Source organism: Cheilinus undulatus, linkage group 15, assembly GCF_018320785.1.
Source record: "Cheilinus undulatus linkage group 15, ASM1832078v1, whole genome shotgun sequence".
NCBI lineage: Eukaryota > Metazoa > Chordata > Actinopteri > Labriformes > Labridae > Cheilinus > Cheilinus undulatus.
In genome coordinates, this window is record NC_054879.1 from 41,209,478 (window position 1) to 41,234,642 (window position 25,165).

Sequence of the window (25,165 nt, forward strand, 5' to 3'; positions counted from 1 at the left end):
CATTTCATATAGCGTACATTTTTCTTTTGGAAAGGTACCGCTATCATTCCACTACGTATTTTCTTCTTTTTCAAAATTCTTATTGGACTTTCAGATGGTTTTGTCTTTTAATTGTATGTTACGCAAATAAAGTATCTTGCTGTTGGTTTGTAAAATTACCGTAACATTATGGTGTTCTATTTTATTTTTAATAAAATTATATACTTATTACTGTTTCAACACGAAGACTTGATTCCTGTAGTTTGTTTAAGAGTATAATATATCTATATATTCAGGTGCATTTTAAAAAAATCTGATTATCATGAAAAAGTCTTTTTCTCCCTGTGATTTAATTCAAGAAGTGACACTTCTAAATATTCTAGATTCATCTCAAACAAATAGGAATCTTTTTTTTGTTTTATAGTTGATGATTATGGCTTACAGCTCATGAAAATTAAAAATCCACTATCTCAGAATAATAGAATAACAGAAAACATCAGTCCACCAAAATAAGTATTAATAATAATACAGAAATGTTGACCTATGCTCATTTATGCGCTCAGTAATTTGTTTGGAGCTACTTTTACACAAATTACTGCAACAATGCAACATGTTATGGAGCCAATCAGTCCGTGATATGAAGCCCAGGTTGCTCTGATGTTCGCTCAAGTGTCTCATCTTCCTCCGGACATTTCCTCAGAGTTTCTCTATCAGGTTCAGGTCAGACCAGTTGGCTGGCCAATCAAACACAGTAATACCACGGTCAACGAACCAGTTTCTGGTAGTTTCAGCTTCCCTGTGGTCAAGTACAAAGTCCTGATGGAAAAGGAAATCAGTATCTCCATAAAGCCTCTCAGCAGATGGAGGCATGAAGTGCTCTAAAATCTCCTGGTAGAGTTGACTGGGCTTGATAGAACCCAGTGGACCAACACCAGCAGATGACAACACCCCAAACCATCATGTGAAAACTGAAAACACAGGACTTCAAGCACCTTGGATTTTGTGCCTCTCCTCTCTTCCCCCAGACTCTGGAACCTTGATTTTCAAATAAAACTCAAAATTTACTCTCATCTAAAAACAGGACTTTGGACCACTCCAGTTCTTTTTCTCCTTAGCCCAGGTGAGATGTGGAAGACGTTGTCTGTGGTTCAGAAGCGGCTGACGCTTGGAGCCCTACTCCTGGACCCGTCTGGGTGTGATGGCTCTTGATCCACTGACTCCAGCCTCAGTCCACTCCTGGTAAAGCTCCCCTAAGTTCTTGAATCTGCTTTGTTTGACAATCCTCTGAAAGATGCACTCATCCCTGTAGCTTGTGCTTCTCTTCTTACCACACTTTTCCCTTCCAGTCAACTTCCTATGAATGTACTTTGACACAGCACTCTGAAAACAGTCTGCCCTTTCACCAGTGACCTGCTGTGGACCTTCCTCGTGGAGGCTGGCAATGATTGTCTTCTGGACAATAGTCCAGTCAGCAGTCTTCCCCATGATTGTGGTTGTGTGCACTGAACCAGAATGAGAATGAAGGCTCAGGAAACCTTTGCAATTTGGAGTTTTCCAGAATATTTTGAGCCGTGAGCCATAATCATCCCAGTTCAAACAAAAAAAGTTTTGAAATGCTTTACTTTGTATAAGATGAATCTGGAATTTATGGAAGCTTAACTGTGTGACATAAATCACATGTATATGACTTTTTACTGTCTGCATATAGTCATATTTTTGCAGAATAAACATGACTTAGAATCTCAGTGTGTTAAAACCAGATCACTTAGTTATTTTCAATCACACAAACTCACCTGAAAATCATGTGGCAACTGAAATGAAGGAAACATCCTGTTGGCTAGTAAGCCTGTTAGCTAAGCCAACACACTCTTCTATGGTCTTTTCAAAATCCATGGCCAAAATTCAGTTATTTTTTAACATACTCAATGAACTCTTTGACCAAAATTATAAATAAAACAAATATAATAGGCTGACTTGTCTCCATACACATACACAAATAAAAACAAGGCGTAAAGGACATCACCTGTCCAATCCAAAAAACAAACTTAATTTAGCCCATAAAGGATATAAAAGCACAAAGTAAGGACTTTTTCTATTTTCTAATAATTTTCATGACTCAGTGTATACTTTTAAAGTTTTGAAAGGTAAAGCATATTTTTAAACATAAGCCTGTAAGAGTGAAAAATAAAACCATGGATCATCAGAGGCTGTTTTGTTCTGTACCCCTCCTCTCAGTTAAGCTATTTTAAAGTGTCTCTGCTGTTTTAGGAATCAATGAAGAGGAGATGAGAAGAATATGAAGAAAAGAAAAACAGCTTACAATCAGCAGGGAGGACATCTTCTGTGCCTCCCGAGTGAGTGGGTCAACAATGGCCACAACATCATAGAAGACCTCATCTTCACGCGGGGAGAGCTGGAGCACACTGTGAAGGAAGACGTCAGACAGACAAAGTAGATTCAGGAACACAAGGTTATGCAAAGCTTACTCAGCAAGACTGCAAAATCAAAGATTCACCTTTCATGGCTGCCTGAAATGATGGCGTAGCAATTTTTGGATGCATTATAACAAAAGAAGAATTATAAACTCTTCCCTGAGAGGCGGCAGAGTCAATAGGGCAGTAAACAAAGAAAAAAAATGTCACTCACCTGTGGCTGTCTTTGATAAAGGTGACCTCTCTCCTGGTCTCACCTTTGGGAGCTGCAGTGAGGAGAGCATCGACTTTCATGACTAAGTCACTGGCGCTGAGGGAAAGAGGTGTAGTGGGGTCAGTCCATCATTTATTAACACCATGTGTGAAAGGAGATGTCAAACAGAGCTCATAATATGAAGCCAACCTGTTAACAAGGAAGCCTCATAAATCATTAATGATGTCTGAACCTTCAAACTGACATTTTCAAAATCATAACACCACTGACATGGTACAAAAAGGTTTTTCTCTCAAGAGAATATCAGAGGAATATTATCCAACAAAACCTTTTAAAAAAGTCAAGAGAGCAAAGTGTTCACCTCTAAACATTCATCATCTAATGAGGTGATGTTCAAATGCTTAACAATGGTGGTTACAGAGAGAAGAGGGGGACTTCTTCCACATAAAAGGCAGTAAATGCAAACATACTGCTTTGGCTTCAGCCCCATCTGTTTAACTTTGGCTTTGACTTTCTCTGCAGCACCACTGAGTGTTATCTTCTCCAGCAAAAGGAAATCCTCCACGCTGAATTCTTCCAGCTCTTCAAATGGCCCAAGGATCTAACACAAGGAAAACAATGCAGTCAGAACACAACTTTTCTCACCACGTTCTATTTACTACTACATTAGAAGGTGACAAATGTGATGCTATTGTGACACATTTTTTTTTTTGTTTTTTTTTTATCTCACTGTAAACAGTATTGTGCCTGATTTTTTCCTTCTGTCTATATTAGGAATGGAGCTCTGCCACTGCAGTAGAGCAATGTGAAATATATTAATTGTTAGTGCCATTTCAAAGGGTTGGCCACTTCATATGTGCCTGTCAGCATCACTGCTGCTTTTGTGACATTAGTCATCAGTTCTTTGCACTCAAACAGACACGCAAACAAACAGTGCCGATTGAGCCTCACTGTGACCTTTAAGGAACAGGCATGCTGATATGACAGTAGACAGAAAGCAAAAAACAAAAGGAAAACCTTCTAAGTACAGAGGCTTAAGGCTCCTGTGAAGAACTTTTGGTTTGTGTCATTTCTGGCGTCCCCTGTGGACAAAGCAGTGCCTCTTCCATTTTGCTGATTTGTCCTTTGCATGAGTAAGACCTGTTCTATTTTTAAACAAAATATCTCATCCTTTTGTCCTTTAACTTTCAAACATTAAATCATCATGATTCCTTGAAGTGGAAAATGTCAATTACTGTACATCGCATTGTTATAAAAGACAACAGATTTAGGGGGTGTTCTAGAGGGCAAAAAAAGGTTTAAACTGTCTTCCTGCATGATGATTTGCCAGTTTCTGTGGAGCTGTGTTGCCCTTTAAATGCCAGCTGTTTTCACCATGCATAGTTTGCCAGCCTGCTAGCTAACAGTAGCTAAGCACTAGGACTGCTTTTATCATGCACTCTCAGTGACATACATCTGAGGCATAGACAGGTGTACATGGCGTTAAAGATCTTGCCCTAGACACTGACTGTGCCCAGATAGGGATTCAAATCCCCAATCTCGTGTATCCAGCTTCCTTAAAAGCAACGTATGTATATTCAGTCATGAGGGTGCTCTCTATCAAAACTCCATCACTGTATGAAATACAATACAATACAATACAATAACACAATACAATAACTTTATTTATCCCCGAAGGGAACTTCATTTGTCTGGAGTCTCATCTGTTTATGGCAGAATTATATAGTCTTATTGCTGACAGTATGAAAGATCTCCTGTATCTCTCTCTGTCCTGCAGCAAAGAGAGAGGAACCGTCTACCACCGTTGTTTCTTTGGTCATTTAGGGAGATATGAAGTGGATGATCCATGTTCCCCAGAATGGCCTACACCTTCTTCACTGTGCATCTCTCCACCACATCCTCCAATAAGTTCAACTTGATTCCGACCACAGAGCCAGCTTTTTTCACCACTTTGTTCAGAGGCCTTGCATCCTTGTGTTTTACACTGCCTCCCCAGCAGACTGTAGCATAAAACAGAACACTCTCCACCACAGACTGATAAAACATCTGCAGCATCTTACTGCAGATGTCTATTGATCGGAGTCTTCTCAGGCAAAAGAGGCGGCTCTGCCCCTTTTTGTAGATGAAGTCTACGTTTTAAGACCAGTCCAACTTATTATCCAGGTGTACACCTGGATAATGTAGAGAAATGTAGAGACCAGTGATGCTCAGCTTCACCCATCTCCACTGTTTATTTCTTGTTTTGAATTGAGGACTCTGTCCAACAAAATGACACTTTATAGAGTATTCACTAAACAGTAAAATGACGTTTTAGTTTCATGGATTCATTTATCATAATAAGGAATGAGGTGCTAAATCGACACTTTTTAAAAGGTGCTGGTACCTCAACTGTGCCTGAATCGATACTACAAGTAAAGGAAACAGTCCTCAACTTCTTCACCTCATGCATTTTTGGTGCCTTTTCTTTAGATTAGCTGGTGTTGTGTTGGGGTGGTAAGCTATCAAAATGAAATACCGAAATCTGTCTTATAATTCAGTATGGTAGGTACTGGATGTGTTGGTACTAGTACCATATTTTGATACTCACGCCTAGTCATACTCGTCCCATGTAGGTGGTTTGCTGCGCAAACCAAGAAAAGCACCTATAACAGCTTTTCTTCCGTGCAACCAAAACATCACTTCAATGTTTCATAAATACACCCAACTGAGAACTGTTTTTCATGAATAGAGCCCTCAACTAGAACTAAAAGTAAGTTTTTGTCATGACAAATCAGGTGTGGAAGTTTGGATGGTTTGTGGAGTTGGGCAAGTAAGAATTTCTCTAGTTTTGAATACATCAAAGGGAAAATTTCAAAGTCAGTTGCAATCCTGTATAAATCCAGAAATATATTAACTTCTAAGGCTTTGCATTTAATCTATAACTCACTAATTTTTCCCTATATATCTTATTGTGTGGAATTGTGGGGATCCACCTTTAAAAGGACCATAAATTCAATAATAAAAATGCATAAATGAGCCATACGTATCATCAGTAAGGCTGAGTATTATGCTCACACCCATCAACTTTTCTAAATTCTCATGTTATGAAATTTCAATACTTGTCTTACTACAAAATAATGCAAATAATGGCCAGTTTTATCAGAACTTGACAACATTTCTTCATTAAAATAAGAATAAAGAACAGCAGTGAGCTGTTTCCTTTTCAAAAACAGCAAAAGTCGTGCACTGACATGTCTACAGTTGCCATGGTTTGCGTCATTCCTCGGTAGCTGCGCACGTGCACCTGGATCACGGCTACATCACGTATTTTGTTGCTCCGATTGGCCCGTAAAAATGTGACAGATAGAACGTTCATCCAATCGCTCTCTGAGTTTTTTTCAAAGCCTCTGCCCTTTTCCAATTGCTTAGTATTGAAGGTTTTCCAGATGGATGTGTGAAACCAATCCATCTGGCGTGCCAGGTTAACTTTAAACTGCATTTGAACTGAAGTCCACTCACCCTGCCATTGCTAATCACCGCCCGCTGTCCAGGCCTCAGTTTCAGGACTTCCCGACAAAACAGCTGGTGACTATGAATGAAGTCCACTTCCATTGTGTTGAACTTTTTCTCAAAGGCATCACTGTCCATGCCCTGGAGCAGAAAAACAAGAGTTTGTTTAGGATGTTGATGATAAATTGATTGCGTTGTTGGCTCACAGTGCATCACGCACTTCAATACGTAAGATCTAAGAGACCAGCTCAAGGACCTTCCTTCCTTCACAACCTCCCTCCAAAAAAAAAAAAGAAAAAAAAAAAAGAAAAGAAAAAAGACTGAATGATGCATTGGCATGAAAATGATGAATGCAAGGCAAACTGGAAATTATTCACAATATCATTGATGCCTCGCATCAGCGGAAAATCACTGCAGCTTTCAAACATAAAATATATTTCAGCCAGAGGACCGAGCTATAAAAAATGTGCATGCATAAAAATGAGATTAATCAATTTGTAATTAATTTAGCAAACTCTTAATTAAACCTCTGCCATTTTTTGTCTATAACAAATTAGGTGTGGGAGTGTGGAGGGTTGTGGAGTCAGGTTATTAGTTTCTCCAACATCTCTTCTCAGGAGAACAGGTGAAATACCAATAATGTCAGCACAATCCAGTCAGCAAGTCTGTCTGGCAGCCAATAATAAACTCATATCCCTCGACTCTTTGTCTCAGCTCACACAGCCACCCCTACCTATCTTCCGTTGCTATTTCCAGTCCTGTTCTCTCCCCATTGTTAAAGGCTGGTATAATTGAAGGGCAGTTTGTTATGGTTGGTCCCAAATGTAACCTATACTCTATGACTTATTCCTGTTAGGGGAGATACGAGCTCTCCTGTCAGCTGATTTGTTGATGAGTGCCTGTAGATTTTCTTTTTCTTCTCTGTAATGCTGTGTGGGTGGACTCTGCACACTGTAGCATAGAGAACACTAGAACACACTGCTTACTGCAGCAGAGTGACGGTCAGGCTCGGATGAACACAGGAGGCTCACGCAACCATGAACGGTGAGCAGGAGCTCGGCCATTCATCAGGTCATAGAGACCAGGTATCCAGCAGCACTTTTTAGTTACAGTTTCAGCGTGTGGAGCCCACTTTGTGTTCGCCCCCCCTGTGACAGATCAAGTGGAACTGACAGTGAGTAGGCTGCTTGCCTTTGTATCCACAGGCTGGGGAGCATCATGCGTGCTTTATATGTTTTCTGTTAGCCTGTGTTCAGGAGAGGAAAGAGGAGAAGGGCTCATCAATCAACATTTTCTTCAATGGTGCACTTAAATCAAGAAAACAGTGGCAGACAGATCTATGGAAGTGGTTACATCCAACCAGATAGTTTTTTTTTAAATATATTTTCAGTTTTAAGTAGAATTCCCCCATATCAGATATATTTCACTAACAGATGGTAAAAACCAATAATATTAACACAATAACACTCCCTGTACTGTACTAATACTGTCAAATTGGACAACACAAGGCAATAAAACCATAAGAAAAAGACATCTTTTGCAAAATCCTCCCCTTAAAATCTCTGATTGTACAAATCCATGCCAGGAAGTGTTGCAAGTCAGTGAGAAATGACTGCTTTATAGCAATATTGGATAGAGCTGACATTTGCAAAAATAATTGAATTGCGATTTTTTTCCCCCCAAATATTGCAATTTAATATGTGATTATTCTTGGGTTAATCTCATGTTTTTTTTTTCGACAAATTCAAGCAAGAAATAATTCCATAAATAAGACCATGTGTATTGAAAACAAAAGAATTATTTCCAAAGTAATTAATCCATGGTAGCATGAATCTGAATATGGGGGAGCAACAAGCTTTAAGCTATAAAGGAGGTGGCTGGGATGAGGGATGTGAGGCTGGCTACCAGCTGATCATAGCAGGGGTATGACTTTCGTGAAGTAATGCTAGCCTTCATCAGTTTTAAATAGAATGAGCCAACTATTTCAGCTCGTATTGCAAATGTGATGTCATTTGCTTTGTTTAAGGGCATTATCATTTTTATGTTACTCATTTTTATTAACAAAAACATACATAAAACACAAAAAGGAAGATTTTTGTAAACCATTATAAAAAAAAATAACACCTGAATAATTGCATAATGTGCATAAAATCTCTGCTACTGCAAAAATTTGATTTATTAGACTAGTATTTTGACACATTTCAAGTAAAAAAAATATTGTCACTTCTGCGATTTGAAAATTGCAGCAGACCATACTGCTATTTGATCTAATTTGTGATTAACTGCCCAGCCCTAGTATTGGATTTATGATTTCTGCATTGATGTGAGAAAGTATATCTGGTATTTTACTAGTCGAGCCTAAAACAGACATGTTCAACTGGTTATTTCATGTCTAAATTGTGATTTTAATGTAGAAAAATCTACTACTAATCCAAAAATATACCCACACATTATATAAAACAACATCTATGAAATAAAATTACTCTCTGCTTGTGAATCTGCTGTGGTTTTTCTCACACAAACAAGAACAAGAACATGTTTTATTTCCATGCCTGCTTGTTTACTCAGCTGTCCATAGGTTTTCTGGTGCATTCCTGTCATGTCAGAAGAAATAAATCATGAGATTTCATCACCTCCCCTCTCTGGTTTTTACATTTTTAACACAGCAGATAGTAATTTTCAATTTTCTAATCAGCCCCACTGCTGGCATCAGAAAATTGTGTCTACTGCTTAAGGCGTTGACACAATTCAGCAAATTATGGTGGCTGCTGCAGCAAATCCAAATTTCACATTTTACTTGTAATGATGATCATGCAAACTGTTCCTGTCAGTCAGCAGGAAGATCATGGCTGCTATAAACCCAATATGACATGAATGTGCCCACAGTGCTACGCTACTCACTTACCAGCTCACACATTTTAACAACAGAAACCCTCACATCACCATGTGTTCCTGTTTCAGAGCATCAAAAACTGAAAGAAAGAGGTTAGGAAGAACTCTAATTGAGCTGAGAACTGTGCTGTTTTACAACTGTGTTGGAGATGAGTTACCTTAAAGGAACAGGACAGGATCTCTCTTTTAGTATTTTATGTAAAGATAAAAGTTGATTGCTCTAACTATTACTGTAAGAAGATACTTAAACCTATGGAAATAGCCAGAATGGGAACTATGATTGATAAAACCACTGATAAGATGATCATGAGTCTTTAACTTTGGTACCTAACTGGGAGAATACTTTCTTTGATATTTTCCTGATAGAACATTTTTGTAATTTTCTACAAAAAAAAGATCCAAAAACTTACAAAAAGCTACCCTGTCATTCCAATAATGTTGCAAAATGTACTTTAGATGAACAAATGAATTTATTTACAAAATTTCCCCTGGGATAATTAAAGTATTTCTGATTCTCCTTCCTGGGATGGCACTATGCAAAAACATATCCTAGAAATTTATTTCACAACTGAAGCTCTTCTTGAGCTATTACTGAAAAATAATGTGAAGTCTGACATTGCATTTTGTTCCTCGTGGCCATGATCCCCTTCATTCAATTGCGCAGAAAAATGGCTAAAATAAATAAAATGTATTGGCTGAATGATGATGAAAATAATTACTGAGATACACGCATGATGATAAAATCTAGAGATCAAAATTAAGTCAAACAGACAAAACTCAGACAAAAAAAAGCATGAACCCAAAAAAGAAATCAGAAATTGTTCATTCTTTAAACAAAACTAGAAACTTTCTGATCCATCATCTAGGAATTTACATTATGACTCCAGCACAGTGTTAATTTTGGGAGCTATTTCAGAAGTCTAAGTTCTAATCTTTAGAAGAAAATGCTTAATAGTATTGTAAAATCTTGGTCCATTATAACCTTTATAGTTTAAGTCCAGTTCAAGTCAACAAAAACACTAGAATGAAAAGTGTAAAAAGATTTGCCCCTACCTGAAGTCCTTTTTTAACCATATTTGTCACACTTTAATTTTTCAGATCATCAAACAAATTTTAATAGTAGACAAGGATAACCCAAATAAATATAAAATACAGCTTTATAAATGATGACTTCATATGTCGAAGAAAAAGCACCATCCAAAGTAACTGCACCCTAAGCCAAATAACTGGTTGTGCCACCCTTGGTGGCAACATCAGCAAGCAATCATTTGTAATAACTGGCAATGAAACTTTCACATTGCTGTGGAGGAATTTTGGCCCACTTAAAAAAAAAAAATGTTTTAATGCAGCCACAATGATGGATTTTTGAGCATTACTGGACTGGTAAAGGTCATGCCACAGCATCATTTTTCATTTTTTTACCCATTCAGAGGTGGACTTGCTGTTGTGTTTTGGATCATTATCCTGTTGCACAACTCAAGTGTGCTCAAGCTTGAGGTCATGAACTGATCGCCGGACATTCTCCTTCAGAATTTTCTTGTAGAGGGCAGAATTCGTGGTTCCATCAGTTACAGCATGTAGCCCCGGTCCTAAAGCAGCAAAGAAGCTCCAGAACATCATACGACCTGTTGGTAAGATGTTCTTTTTATGAAATGCTGTGTTACAGCTCTGATGGCCCAAAGAATGAGATAGCGGGTTCAAGCATGCGAGAACTGGGTGACTGGGCTCAGCCTTAGAGATAGGTTGAGGAGATAAGACATCTGGAGGGAGTCCAGATTCCTGGGCGCCTCCCTGTGGAGGACTTTCAGGCACTTCCAAATGGGAGGATACCCTGGGGCAGACCCAAGACTCGCTGGAGGGATTATACGTCTCAACTGGCCTGGGAACATCTTAGAATCTCCCTGGAAGAGCTGGTAAACGCCACTTGAGGGAAGGATGGGTGGGCTGACTTGCCTAGCCTGCTGCCACCCGGCCGCAGATAAGCAAAACAAAATGGACAGACAGATGTGTTAGTTTAACACCAGATGCAATAGGACGCAAGTTCAACTTTTGTCTCATCAGTCCACAGAATATTCTCCAAAAAGTCTTAGGGATAATCAAGATGTTTCTTCATCAAATGTAAGACAAGCCTTTGTGTTCTTTGAGGCCAGGAGTGGTTTCCGCCTTGGAACTCTCCTATGAATGCCATTTTTGCCCAGTCTCTTTCTTATTGTTGAATCATGAACTCTGACCTTAACTGAGTCAAGTAAGACCTGTAGGGCTTTAGATGTTGTTCTGGGTTCTTTGGGACCTCCTGGATCAGTCCTCAACGTGCTCTTGGAGTCACTAAGGGTGTACTCACACTAGGCCATCTGTACCGTGCCGTATTCTAACCGTGCTGAAGACCATTTGATCCCCTCCCCTGTCCCCCCTTTGGCCCGCACTCACACTGCTCAACGCATCCAGGCCTGGGCATGGATAAGTCACATGCCGATGTCATTACACGAAGCATCCACTGCTGATGACTCAGCATGCATAAGTGTTGTTTTTTTAGGCTGTAAAAAATTAACAGATTTATACGATATCTGATCTGACACCAGAATTATTTCCCCTGAACTGGAATTTAGCTACATTAACTATACAGAGCCCAGTGAGGAGAGAGAGAGAAAAAGCGGTTCATAGCGGAGAGTTATCGTTCACAGCATATAATCTGGAGCCTGCTCGTAGTTCCAAGCACTTCTGCTGAATGAAACCCAGACTTTTAACTTGTATGAGCCCCTACAGTCATTCCTCTGCGTGTCCTTGTACTATCTGAATCTCCTTAGCATTCCTTTTTGCGTCATGAACTGTGCCTTTTCTCAGCATAATCCTGGCCTGATGCACCAAAGAAGCTCTCATGTATCCAGAGCAGGATTAAATGTTCAGTTAAATTTTTTTTTACCGTGACGAGAGCAATTTTAACCACGAGAGCTGGAGGTGAAAATGCCTCAGGATTAATAAACGATGCTCCATTCAAACGTCAGCAATCAAGATCCCACTTTCACTTCTTGGTGACATGAAATAGAATTAGAGGTAAGTTATTTCAGTGGATGATAGTTTGGTATTATGTTTTTTTTAATAGGAGAGGTTAAATCAGCCGTGTGGTTAACCCCGGCACACACTTGTCCGCGTAATTGGCACTGTCCTTTACGCACAGAGGATGAAAAGTGTTTGTTATCCTGTGAGCTGCTGTTTGTGACTAAAACAAGAGAAGAAGCTTTATTTTACAAACCAAAAATCCTCTTACAGTCATATTGCCAGAAACAGGTCAGAAATGTGGACTGGACTGGGATCCTGCTGTCTCTAGCATGCAGCTGCTGCCTGATGGGATCTCTGAGGCGGGTCCTCTTGTTATTACTTAACGCTATGTCACATTCCCGTGCTTGTGCTCCTTCACTTGCATCCGTGCCTAGGCCCACCTCGTCCATCCGTCCTGGGGCCTCGAAGCATGCCACACCAAAGCACGGAACGGTTGCACTCACACTGGCAAAACGTACCAGACTTTAGGCTGAAACAGGCCCAGGCATGGTACGACTGGCCTAGTGTGAGTACACCCTAAGGAAGGCTGGCAACTCTTACACTACTGTTCAAAGTTTTCTGCATTTGTGGATAATGGCTCTCACAGTTGTTTGCTGGAGTCCCAAGGCCTTAGAAATACCTTTGTAATCCTTTCCAGATGTATAGATGTCAATGACTTTGTTTCTCCTCTGTTCTTGGATTTCTTTAGATGCCTCCATGATGTAATGCTTGTTGAGATCTTTAAGCCTACTTCACTTCGTCAGACAGGTTCTATTTAAGTGATTTCTTGATTCAACAGGTCTGGCAGTAATCAGGTCTGGTGAAACTGAACTGAGCTTTCCAAAAACATGGTAAATCACAGTTAATAAATAAACTGACAATTATCATATTATACATTATTATAATGTGTTTGATGATATGGAAGATTTAAGTGTGACACATATGCAAAAAAATAAGAAATCAGGTAGGGCAGATACCTTTTCACAGCACTGTACATGCACAGTTGAGAAAAAGCTTGTATTGTGAATGCTGGAGGGCTCATCACTAACATTTTAGTTGTCTCTCATCTCTTTTACTAAACTAAAGAGTTTTTAATTATCCAATATTTGTTTTTAGCTCCTTATCTTTTTGTCTTCATTATGAACAAAAATTATAAGTGTTTTTTTGGGTTCATATTTTTCATTGACAAATTAACACTGCTCTAGGTCAGACATCTGGCAGTTTTTAGTCTTTATAGGCCATAGTTTAAAAATTTCTAGGTCCTGCTACTGACACATTTTGGTCTTAATCAAGGAAGTGTTTCACTCATCTTCTGCCCTTAGAGAGGATCACCAATTAATTATGTTAGATTAATGTGAATTTAAAAATATGTCTGGTCACAGCATGCAATCATGACGGGATGCACACTCCAACTTTGATGTAACAGCAAGATGATTTTTTCCTTTTTTGAAAAAGGGCTCCATCATCCTGAAATACAGAAAAATGCAAATACATGAATCAGATTTATATTGTTTCTTATCCTTTACCTGCATCAGGAGATCCTTCATCTTGGTCCCTTGTTTGAGGAGCAGGCTGCTCTCCTCTTTCAGAAGTTTCTGCACAAACTCTGCAGCAGCCTTGTTCTTCTGGGTGAGAAGAGAAGCCCAGATTGCCCTGTACAGCACAGTGTTATCTTCGCTGGGCTTTCCGCTGGGGTTATCTATCACCCCCACACGCACTCCAGGACTGGCCTTCTGCTTGCAGGCACACGCACAAACATAGCAGTGATATAATTCACACAACTATCATACATTTTCATATTCCAGACAGCCGCTATCACTTAGAGAAAACTGGGAGGAGTGTTGACTGCTTAAAAAGGTAATGGTAGAAACTCCTCTTTTTCTGCCAAGATGCCTGCTTGCCTATTGAGGGCGATTGCTTTTTTTTAGATGAATCTTTTGTCTTAATATTTTTGAGTGTAAATGTGCAGAAAAATCAATCTAAGAGAACTTGTGCAAAGCTTTAGATTGAATAGACCTTTCCAGTTGAAAGGTGTCTCAATGAACTCACTTGGTTTGTATGTGAGGTATAGATTCTCAGTCAATATCTTAACTTGTTTTTTAGATGCTACCTGCAAGATTTGTGTCAAATAGAGGCCAGTGCAAAAAATCATGTTGACTGGATCCATATCCATCCTATCTCAGAGTTTAAGCCGTCTGCAATTTTGTCAAGATCACAAACAAGAAGTCTTTGACTGATGTGCAGATTTTCAGATAATTTCTCTGCAGTAAGATCAGCATTTATGGCCTAACATTTAAAAATCCAAACATACAAAAGCTAAAGATTTGTTTAAAAAGTAGTGTAGGGTGAAGAGATGAAGAGTGGATGTCACTCACCACATGTTTCAGAGCATTCAACAAAAGTTTTCTTCCTGACACCGTCTCAAAATCACTCACTATCCACATGGTTACAGCACTCATCCCATCCTCGCCTAAAGACAAAGGACAAAGGCTCATTATTAATTTGAATACGTGGGATACATTTTGCATGGCATTTCAGTTTAAGCATCGTGTTAGATATGAAAAAAGCTTGGACTAGTGCAACCTCCAATTAACTGCAGTTCCCTGGCACTCACACAATAAACTGATGTACAATAAAAGAATGAAGGTTAAATGTATTTTGAGCATTTTTTATGTCAGTGTCAACCCTTGAGCTTATTTGGCAGTCAGCAAAAGCTGCTAATCCATTAAAAGGGTTACCACATGCTCATATACCGACAATCAGATAAGAGAGAGGAAATATGAGGTACAGTCACTGCAGCAAATGCTCAGTTTGTGTGGGAGAGGTGAGACAGACATCAGTACATTAGTGGAGAACTGTGTCACCTATCATAGTTATACTTCTCCGAGTCAGTCAGTCAATCAGTCAGAAAAGCAGGCAGTAATCTGGTCATCTAGACCACAGAGGAAGGATGGCAATCAGCCTCCTCAGCCTCACAGAGACAGCTACACTCCAGGTCTGTGCAGTGAAATGCAGCTCTGACCATGCAGACGGTTGGCCCTGAGCCAGTCAGCAGACCTAGCAATTATGTTTGTGGAGGTGAAGCCTGTCTGCTTTAACAAACGTCAATTTCACACTTTGATAGGTCAGTGCAGCAGTGTGGGATTCATTTGTGGTCGGATATCACCCATCTTACACATTTTAATGAGGAAATATATAATAAATGTACAGCTTAGGGTGATATTATTCAAAAGCATGAAAAGGGATTTAATTGTTGCCATCAGGATGAGCCGATGTGAGAACGCAGCAGGAAATATTCAGAAAAAGTGACAGTAAGCAGGGGGCCGGTATGATGTTACATCCTTCAAACAGCACATTACTATAGACTGCATGCACAAACATTTTTTTCTTACCAGTATGTTTTTCTGCTTTTTAACTGATATTGTGAAAACCTCTAATACAGGAAGAATTAGTAGCCAAAAGCCAAATTACTCATTAGTGTTGTATATTGGAATCTGTTGCTTTTCCCCCTACTTTTGCGTCACTCTCTTTATGTCGTATCTTGCCTCATGAGACATTACCTCCATCCATATGATGAGGGTAGTCTCCAGCTGTGGGGTGCATTTGCCAACCATGTCAGGAAGATTTAAAGCTCAGTCTGCCTGAAATTTTCTAGAATTTCTCTAGGCCACATATGTGAAAACAGCTCTTCTGTCGGGATTTGAGGAAATTTAGAAAAAAAAAGTTGAAAGTTGATCATTACAGTGCCTATAAAAGTATTAACCCTCTTGTCAAAGTGAAAAAGATTTCTACAAAGTAATGCTAATAAACAAAAATGAGTAATGTAAAATAAGTGACTGCATAAATATTCACCCCTTAAAGCGACTGACCTGATTCAACAGAGGTTCAGCCAAATGGTGCTAGCAGTCTTAATGAAATGGGGACCATCTGAGTGCAATGTATGTGTCCCAAGTGACTGCAGTATAAAGACACCTGTGTCTGGGTAATCAGTGGTCCTGGCTACCATTACATCATTAAAACAAAAGGACACTCCAAGTAACTCAGGAAAAAAGTTATTGAAAAGTGTAAGTCGGGGGATTGGTACAAAAAGATTTTGAAGACTGAACATCATTTGGCGCTCAACCCATCTCGCCACAAATCTTTGGTCCTCTGATTGGCCCAATCCCTGGAAAGTGGTTTTCATTTCAATTATAAACTTTACAGGGGAAATTTGAAAGAGCTGCTAAGTGGCTGAACTCTCGGGTACCAGGAAAACTTTGGGAAGACTTGGTCTAATGTGATGTCAGACTGGACTAACTTTCAGAGATTACAAAACCTCCCATCTATCTCTCATTTTGAAACTTTGCTGAGGTTTAGTGTTGACATTTAACATTGTAATATTATACGTATGTAGTTAAACACAGATCAGCATAATAGGGCTCCTTTTGCAATACACTTCTGAATGCAGGGTTCCAACACACTTGTAAAAATCAAATTTAAGACTTTTTCAGACCTTTTAAAGACCTGATTTGGAAAATTAAAACCACTTTTGTGCAGCTAACAATCAAAAATGAAAGGCATGTGAGATTTCCCGGTACACCGGACCAGGACTGAATTTTACAAATTAACGAACTGTTTTGAAATGTCAAATGGTATTGGGCAAAGATATTGTTGGTCATAAACGTCCAAACTGGATGATTTCTGGCACAATGAATGCCTCTATTTTATTAATATACCATATGGTTATATTTATAATAAACAGTTTCAGGGGTGCTAACCTGATACTAAACAGCTTCGTAATTAAAAAAAGGAAAATTACCCTTTTAGACAGAGAGGACCTGTTAAAATAAGAGGGGCCTATACATACTTTTAATGGGCAACAAAATGTAACATGGGCAAACATATACGAAAAAAAGAATCATTAAAATCATATAAAGTTGCCTAAAAAACAATGATTTAGTAAGGACAGGACTTAGGCACAGTGTCATTTAAATTCAAGACCTCTCCCATGAAAAAAATCAGCATTTAAAGACTTACTTAACTTAAATTTCAAAAGGCCAATTTTATTTTTTAAGACTTCTCAAGGATCTGCAGGAACTCTGGAATATAGAGAAACTAAAGCATACAATAGTAGCGATGTCCTACCACTATTTGTAAAGTACTTCATCTTCTTAGCCATCACAGCCGTTTTGTCTCTGGAGTCCAAATATGAAAACATAGTTCTGTCCTCCCAGTCATCCACAACTGCAAGGAAAATGATTAGAAATCAGAAAGGTGTAGGAGCAACAAATCAATGATGCAAAGGTTGAAGAGATCACCTGGGGTGGCAGTGAAGTCAAGGTATTTTCGATCAGAGCTCAGAATAAGAGGATTCATCCTGGGGACCACGTTAGCCTGCTCCATTAGGTAGTCCACCACATCTGAGCCCTCAGTCAACTGACCCTGTAGGCATAGGATAAAACAGACATGAGCAATGTCACTGAGCACAATGATACACAAGGAAATGCTGAATGTTGTGTGTATTTAGTTTCTGAAGAAGTGTAAATGTGTCTGCAGACAAAGGAAGGAATAAGGATGAAAAGATGAAATGCAAGACTTAAAAAATGGTTCTCCTTTAGGACATAGCATACCATAAACACAGCTCTCTGGAAGGTGGTTGTTGTGTCCATTATGCGCTGCAGGATGATTGTTTCTAGCTCATCTGGGTCCATCTCATCTGGACTCAGAGGTACTCCATTAAATAAAGCCAGAGGCAGAGCACCCAGGCCGCTCTTTTTGTAGAAAAGGGCGCCATCCTAGAGAATACAAAACACAACATGAGGCTTTGCACTCTCCTAGTATGTGGATATTGAAGTAAACACTTATAAGATAAAGATGTTACTTTTTTTCACCTTTCTTTTGTCATCATATTCGGATTCTACGCCTAGAATCCTTTCAGCACTGGCTTTAGGGAATTTGTTCTTCAGGTAAGCAGAGATTGTTTCAACAGACAGCGACTCCCCGATGTCTACTTTTTTGTACAGCTGTGGGAGAGATGCACGTTGGATCAGATTTGACCATCACAGTCTTCAGATCCCAGCTTCTATCAATAAATTCTGACTCTATTTGAAACCGCTGAGACTAGAGGTAAAATCCCACTGTGCTATCTTGTCCAATAATGTGTAAAGCCATGGGATAACACCAGGCAAAATAAAACGACTGAATTCTGAGGCATGCAGAGAAATGAGCTGGCAAGAAGTGTGCTTTAGTTGCTTTTCAAGAATCACATGCAAAAAACAACAGAGATTTTTATGAATGTGAGGCATTCTTACGGAGAACATGGAAATCAGAGCCTGGGATGAATCGTACTCATCTGCAATGTAATTCAGGAGTCGGTAAAATCCAACCCCTGCGTCTGAGAAGCCATCAATCTCTTCTTTGTTGTTGACAACAAACACAAATCCTATTCTATAGAAAGGGAGCAAAAACAAGTATTCAATTTACTGGTGAAATGAGAATCACTACCTGGTAAAGATTATAAATGCCAAGAGTGGTCTGTGTAAACAGTGATGGAGGCGTGAGAAATAACGGCACTGACCTCAAGGGGATTTTATGCTTGTAGAATAGCTCTGCAAGTTTCACCAGCTCAACACTTTCTTCCTGTGCTGGATCCAGAAACAGAACCTAACCACAAATTTTCATCACATTTAGATATCTAAAAATACTTGGAGCACAGATAATTTAATGCAGAAAATAAAACATTTAGAACAGTCCTGACCATATCTGATTGTGAGAGTTAGGAGCATTCCAAAAAATTCACAGCATTCACTTAAGAAAATCAAATTAAAAATTTAGCTACAAGATAAAGTCCTCCTAATAATACTCCTTTCATCGGCACTTTCTCTCAACATTTGTGGCTTTCAGGAGACTCACCAGGTTGAAGAAATTGCGTCGGATCTGCCGAATAACTCCAGGAAAGGTGGCCCTGAGGAGCTCTTGTACACCGGATGGCCAGCTGTGGTACATGGGGTCATTCTCTATGTCATTTACCCACTGAGAAAGAGCAGAACAAAACAACCGGCATATTATAAAGAGATGATGTTCATCAAGACATGTCCAGGTGTGGCCTGACTGTTTGTATTTCCGCTGTATTTGCGGAATTTTCCAGACATGGTAGAGTTCTGTCTGTTTGTTTGCAAATAATTTTGACCCTGGTGGTTTTTGGTTTTGTGAAATAATTTCTGTGTGCAAAGTCAAATGTAAGCATCCAAAAAACACTAGGATGTTTGGAAAAGCTTTGATGAAAATTCTTTGCTCTGCTTAACATCTCTTAGGAAATACTTGGGATAAACTGAAATTTTTATATGTGGTCTAATAATTTTGTCCTCACCTGCATATTCTGCAGATACAGTATGTATGCCCGATACATTGCCTGTAAATACTGGCAGAAATTTTCATATCTACAGATACCAACTTTAAATTTTTAAGCTATTATTATTACAGATATTAGGTTCTTTGGTATCCCACAAGGAGAAATAGTTCTGCAGCATATAAGACATCATCATCAGTAAATCAGGACCATATTAAAGTCAGACTTGCTGATAATATCTTGCGTTCCTTATAAAAGTGCATTGATTCAAACCTAAATATGCTTAAAAATCACATCCTGCTTTTTCAACAAACAGATAATGCATGTAAATAAAATTGTTGCCCAGAACTCAAATAAACAGTACAGTGTATAGAAATGTGATGGATCAAATTTCTACTTATTTTTGACTGTACAACACAGAAAGTTTGAATTAAATAGACCCATCTTCTTCTGATAAATGACTAAAATCATAGCCACAAATTGCTCCAACATTTCTGACAAATCTGGCCCTAACAGCAGTCTTTACGGGCAACCTACAAGCCTCTCCACAGTTCAAATGTTTACCTCTCTTGCACACTATCATTATCTCTCTCTCACTCTTCCTCTCCCTGTGTGTCTCTCTCAGTCTCACATTACTTTGGAAAGACATCCTTTGGCAACTATACAAAAGCTAGAACATTTAAGAGACTTAATTTTAGGGCAAAAAAATGAAACTTGAAAGTTTTTTTATATGACTGCTTTTCTTGGCTAACCTCCCAATTAATAACTGAAGTTTCTGGCAGGCACGAGATTGGAACTGGATGACTGATTCACCAATTTACACCCTGGTGTGAGTACAAAAAGACCAGAACACCTGCAGCGTTAAAGATTGATGCCTTTTGATCGCACTCACCATTATAGCAGGATGTCTGATATCTAAGGCATAACTGTCATCCACAGTGTTCACAGGAAGCCTCAGCAGCTTTCCCTGATATTCTCCTTTAATGCCCAGGTTATGAAGCCCCTCCAAGACCCTGGCTTCTTCTCTGAGTATATCCAATATACTGCAAAATCAAAATCACAGGTTAGATATATAGACATATAAGTGGTGTGAAAAGTTTTTTGGTGAATTACTAATTCTGGTGCAATTACAGGAGGTTTTCTGAGAATATAAGGTCTTTGCCTTCCTGGAGAGCACACAGATTCCCTCCCGCCGAGATCCTACCTGAAAGGGTTGTGAGTGTCCAGATCAATGTGCAATCCGTTGATGAAGAGCTCCCCATCTCCAGGGTGAACACCTAAGGTTTCGCTGAGACGCTGAAAGAACAAGCTAAAGGCATTAGTTTAATATTGAAACCCTAAATGTGTGATTTCACCTTTAAATCTGAAATTTAAATAAGAAACGATGGACTAAACCTGCAGGTAGAAGTGATACACTTGGAGAAAAGTAAGAATAAATGACATATTTTATCTTGTCATTTAATTTATTTGATACAGAAAGAAACTCAATCTCTAAAATCAAACTTGTGCAAAGATTTAAGATTCTAAGAAAACTTCCCACACTATCATGTGGAAAAGCTGCTTATGATACTGCACCTTTTGGTTCTCCTCAATTTCTTTTCTCATTTCCTGCTTTACGGCCACTCTTGTCAGTGATCTGTGGGAACAGTAAAACATGTACAGTCACCATCAGCTTTTACCACGTCCCCAGCTGGCAGTAAAATGCCAGTTTTAATCTCTGAAAAACCTGTGGGCCCCTCAAGATGGTGCTTTTTCAGTCAATTCCCTGTAAACATCAGACTCTTGCTCAGCACTTTTTCGATGTTATTACAAACTGCCTGAGCTGAGCACACATCAAAAAGCCGATTAGATATCTGTATTGAGGATGTACTTATAGTGGATAATGCTCAAACAAATGGGTTTACAAAAGGCATATTTCATGTGAGGTGAGATAACAGCATTAGTTGTGGATTCACATATTGTAAAACAGAGTAGAGCTCCTAACAATATGGATTTTGGAAGGGGACCAAATGTGTGAGCCAGTCAGCCAGGAAGAGAAAATGAGATACATTTTCTTACCTGGCTTTGCTTGGGAAGTTCTGACTGAGATCTCGCATGAGCTTCAAGGCATCAAACTTAGGCGCAGACAAGATCCTGGCAGCTGCCTGGAAACTGAGATCTGTGGAGATCAAAAAACATATTCAGAAGCATTTGTACATCTCAAAACGCATTTAGTTTGGCATTATTAGCTCATGTATCATTAACTTTAATACTTTTAAATAACTTTTTCAAGACCATCATGATAAGTTTTAAGACCCTATCGCTTACTCAATTTCTAACCCGTTACAATAGCAACACAGTTTCTTAAATATTTTATGCTGATTATTGAACAAAAATGTGCCAATTTGGAAAGGTGTCTGTAGTGTTTATTCTTATTCTTCTTTGCAAATTAGCAAAGCACTGAATTGACACATTCAAAAAATAGGAATATGAGGAAAAAGACCTGTTTGATACCATATGGTAGCTGACAATAGAGGGTCTGACGTTTTTTAGCTAAATGACCAAGAGTAGGCAAACCATAGTCTTCATGCATTTTTTTTATATATTTATATAGCTATGGGTTTTTATTTTACCTTTTTAATTTTCATGCCAGTTTCTTATACTTCTGAGTTTTTATAATGTCTTTCTTGTTTATACAATGTGTCCCACTGGGTTATTATGATGTTAGGGTTACAATGCCGGTGGAATTTTCATGGGTTCTTCTGTTGTTTGGATTCTGTCTTTCTTGTTGTGCTCTCATGCTTGTGTTGTGTTATGATGCTTTGTCTTATTTGTGATTCTGCTTATTGTCAAAGTACTTTGAAAACCTATTTTTCTAAGGTGCTATACAAATAAAGTTATTACTAAAGTTATTATTTTTACAAGTTAAGCACTTCAATTAAAACTACAAAGCAGAGAAGCATACATTTAGGTTTTGAGAAAAAAAATTACAAAGTATTATTGCCCATTTCAAAACACTTATAATTAGAGTTGTTCTGATTTCAATACCAGTATAGGAAATATGTCAGATACTGCTAAAAATACAGGTAATGAATCCTCCGCTCGCAGGAATGAACCACAATCCAGTGCACATTGCTTGCCTTCTCTTCAAAAACAACAACAACAAAAGAAACATTTAAAAAATCTCAATAATGAGCGCTAATACACTTTTAATTTATTTCATTTTATTTAACCTTTATTTAATCAGATAAAGACCCATTGAGATTGAGATCTCTTTTACAAGGGTGGCCTGGCCAAGAGGTCAGCAACACACATCATAATAAATAATACAATTTAGGGACAGATAACAATAACAAACAGTAATTTTGAAAGTGAATAATTTCTTGCAGATATGTGCTGGGTAAACAACTCACAATAACAAGTAACTGTCCTGTTTCCACCGTAAATATTATCATAGCATCAAAGTAGGCAAAAGCAATGCCATAGAATAAGATTATATGATTGTATTATATGATGAGTATCATTATATGATCATATGATGATACATCATCATATGATCACATGATGATATAAAAGCATATTAGATGGCGCTGCGGCAAAGTGAAAGTCCTCCTCCTATTTTGATTTCTGCTGCCACTGCATATATGGCCCCTGTCATTCCAATGGTGTAATCAGGCACACTCAGTAGCCTTTTCCAAATGTGTTTTCTGCAGTTGTCAGGACTCTTGCCTCCCTTCCGTAGGACCCAACCCAAGAGAGGAGGGAACCTGGACTTTGAGAAACAGCTAGAAAGACAATGTCTTCAAGAGAGGCTGAGGTAGCACATACCTAGAAGTTTGCTGCTCTATTGGGAAAATATCCAAGTCCTCTGGGCATGAAAAATATCACTGATGAGAATTTCTGTTGACTAAAATTGCTCCCAGACTTCATCACAAATTAACTAGCTGCTACCTTTGACCATACCACAAAAGCTAGCATTGCTAACATTAGCATCGTCTGTGCTAGTATTAAACCCAACATGAGCGTCACCTTAAAGATCCTTTTAATTAATAACCAAAATCCTGCGAAATATTTCCAGATACAGTAGCTGTGAGTCTGACTTTGTCTCCTCTAACAAATATGCAAAAAAAATTGCATTTATCCATCATTTACATGCACGTATCACTTGCTAGAGAAACAGCAGATCTTTGAGCATGCACCATCTCAGTAGGACAGAACACAAGAGTGCTTACAACATCAGATTTTGCATTGTTCCAAAAGGATATCATGAGATTAAAGGGGGATATAATAGGAAATAAAGAAACACTTAATTATAGCCCTGTGTGGAAAAAAATAATTTTTCAAAAAAAGATTAAAAAAAATGTAAGACCTCATAGTTCTTTTATTTTAGACTTTTTAATTCTTTTAAGTTTTAATTTTGGCAAAATGGATTTATTAACTTAATACTCTTTAAAACACCCTGAATATGATAAAAGTGTAGCCCGCTGTAATGCATCAGCAAAGTTTCAATTATTCCATATAAGTCAAAAGCAGCTGTATAAATCAAGAGAATGCTCACACATCAGAATTCACTTCTTTCTTAACACTCATGAAAAGACTGAAATAGAAAATGGGTACCTTGCATTTCCCACACTTTAAGTGGGACCATGTCACTGGTGCTCTCCAGCAGATGTTTGCGTAGCTCCAAGAGTTGTTCCTTGAGTTCAGGGTGAGATTTCCTTTAAAGTGGTAGAAAAAAAGGGGAAAAAAGCATATACATTATACTGAGTTCCTTTTATGTCTTTATCAAGTCACATTGAGCACAGGATGCCCCACAGCAATAGCAGGAAAACTCAAAGGATTTAAAAAAAACCTTTATGGTAATTAACGAGCTACAGACTTACTTTAAAGTGCCAAAAACAAATCCTTGGACTTCATCGTTGTTATCCTCCTCTGCATTTGAAGCCGTCTTTGAGTCTACAGGAAGGAAACAAATGTCGTGACTGATTGCCTTTAACACAGGAGAGTGCTTCATGTTTGATTAGTTAGCAACCAACCTTTCACTTTGGTGTCATCCACAGCTTTGTATTCTGTGCTTTTGATAGCCAACTCCACACCGTAGCCAGATAAAAGCATCTTTTGAGGCTTTGGATTCTAAAAACAGATAGAGGCAGAGTCATGGCTTGAATGAAAACAGTGTAGAGTTGTTTTATTTATTTGTACTGAGATGTTGTCTACATTTACCTATAAGACATTTATTAAGTGGACAGTCATTTTAAACTCTGGAAATTGAGGGGGCATCCCAGTGTTTCAGTAGGAAACACATGCTACTGTCATAAGATGCCACTTTTATAATAGTTTCATCAGATTTCTGGGCTGCTGGATTTCTCTGGCTGTTAAACACACTGGCTACCAGAATAAATAAGCTTAGCAGCAAAAAGTAGCAGGCTGAATGCTGATCCTCAAAAAATCCTCTTTTCTTGCAGGTTGCAGCTTTCACTACAGAGTCCCAAACTGCCTGGGGAAGCCTGTGGCATGGGTTTCAGTGGCTGAGAGGTAGCCTGACATCACAACGTGCAACAAACCACTGGACTCTGGACGGTATCTTCAGCACAGCTCGGCAGTAAAAAAAAAAAAAAACAGAAAGAAGGAACAAGCCGTGAACTGCTCATAAAGTCAGACTGCTGCTTGCAAATCAGACTTAATCAACGAATGTCACCAGCCTAAATCTTACACATGGCTATATTGTTAAGTTGTGTTTGCGCTTAACATATCTCAAGTTATTCTCTGTAACATGCTGTACCTCTAGGGAAACAACGCACATGGACCAGCCAGCAC

The 25,165-nt window shown here is 38.7% G+C and overlaps 1 protein-coding gene across 1 annotated transcript in view; it reads right to left on the reverse strand.

Moving 5' to 3' along the window:
- The window catches only part of uggt2 (UDP-glucose glycoprotein glucosyltransferase 2), a 72,372-nt gene that overhangs the window by 39,759 nt on the left and 7,448 nt on the right, over positions 1–25,165 (reverse strand). The window contains exons 7-26 of the mRNA XM_041807191.1: positions 24,385–24,481; positions 24,232–24,304; positions 23,966–24,066; positions 21,428–21,527; positions 20,945–21,005; positions 20,574–20,665; positions 20,262–20,412; positions 18,934–19,053; positions 18,599–18,684; positions 18,333–18,468; positions 17,913–18,044; positions 17,652–17,816; positions 17,340–17,463; positions 17,167–17,265; positions 14,418–14,512; positions 13,569–13,775; positions 6,124–6,255; positions 3,096–3,226; positions 2,626–2,721; positions 2,300–2,402 (exon numbers count right to left, since the gene is read on the reverse strand). Of these exons, the coding sequence (XP_041663125.1) occupies positions 2,300–2,402; positions 2,626–2,721; positions 3,096–3,226; positions 6,124–6,255; positions 13,569–13,775; positions 14,418–14,512; positions 17,167–17,265; positions 17,340–17,463; positions 17,652–17,816; positions 17,913–18,044; positions 18,333–18,468; positions 18,599–18,684; positions 18,934–19,053; positions 20,262–20,412; positions 20,574–20,665; positions 20,945–21,005; positions 21,428–21,527; positions 23,966–24,066; positions 24,232–24,304; positions 24,385–24,481 (2,301 nt within the window). The remainder of the gene's footprint in view (positions 1–2,299; positions 2,403–2,625; positions 2,722–3,095; positions 3,227–6,123; positions 6,256–13,568; positions 13,776–14,417; positions 14,513–17,166; positions 17,266–17,339; positions 17,464–17,651; positions 17,817–17,912; positions 18,045–18,332; positions 18,469–18,598; positions 18,685–18,933; positions 19,054–20,261; positions 20,413–20,573; positions 20,666–20,944; positions 21,006–21,427; positions 21,528–23,965; positions 24,067–24,231; positions 24,305–24,384; positions 24,482–25,165) is intronic.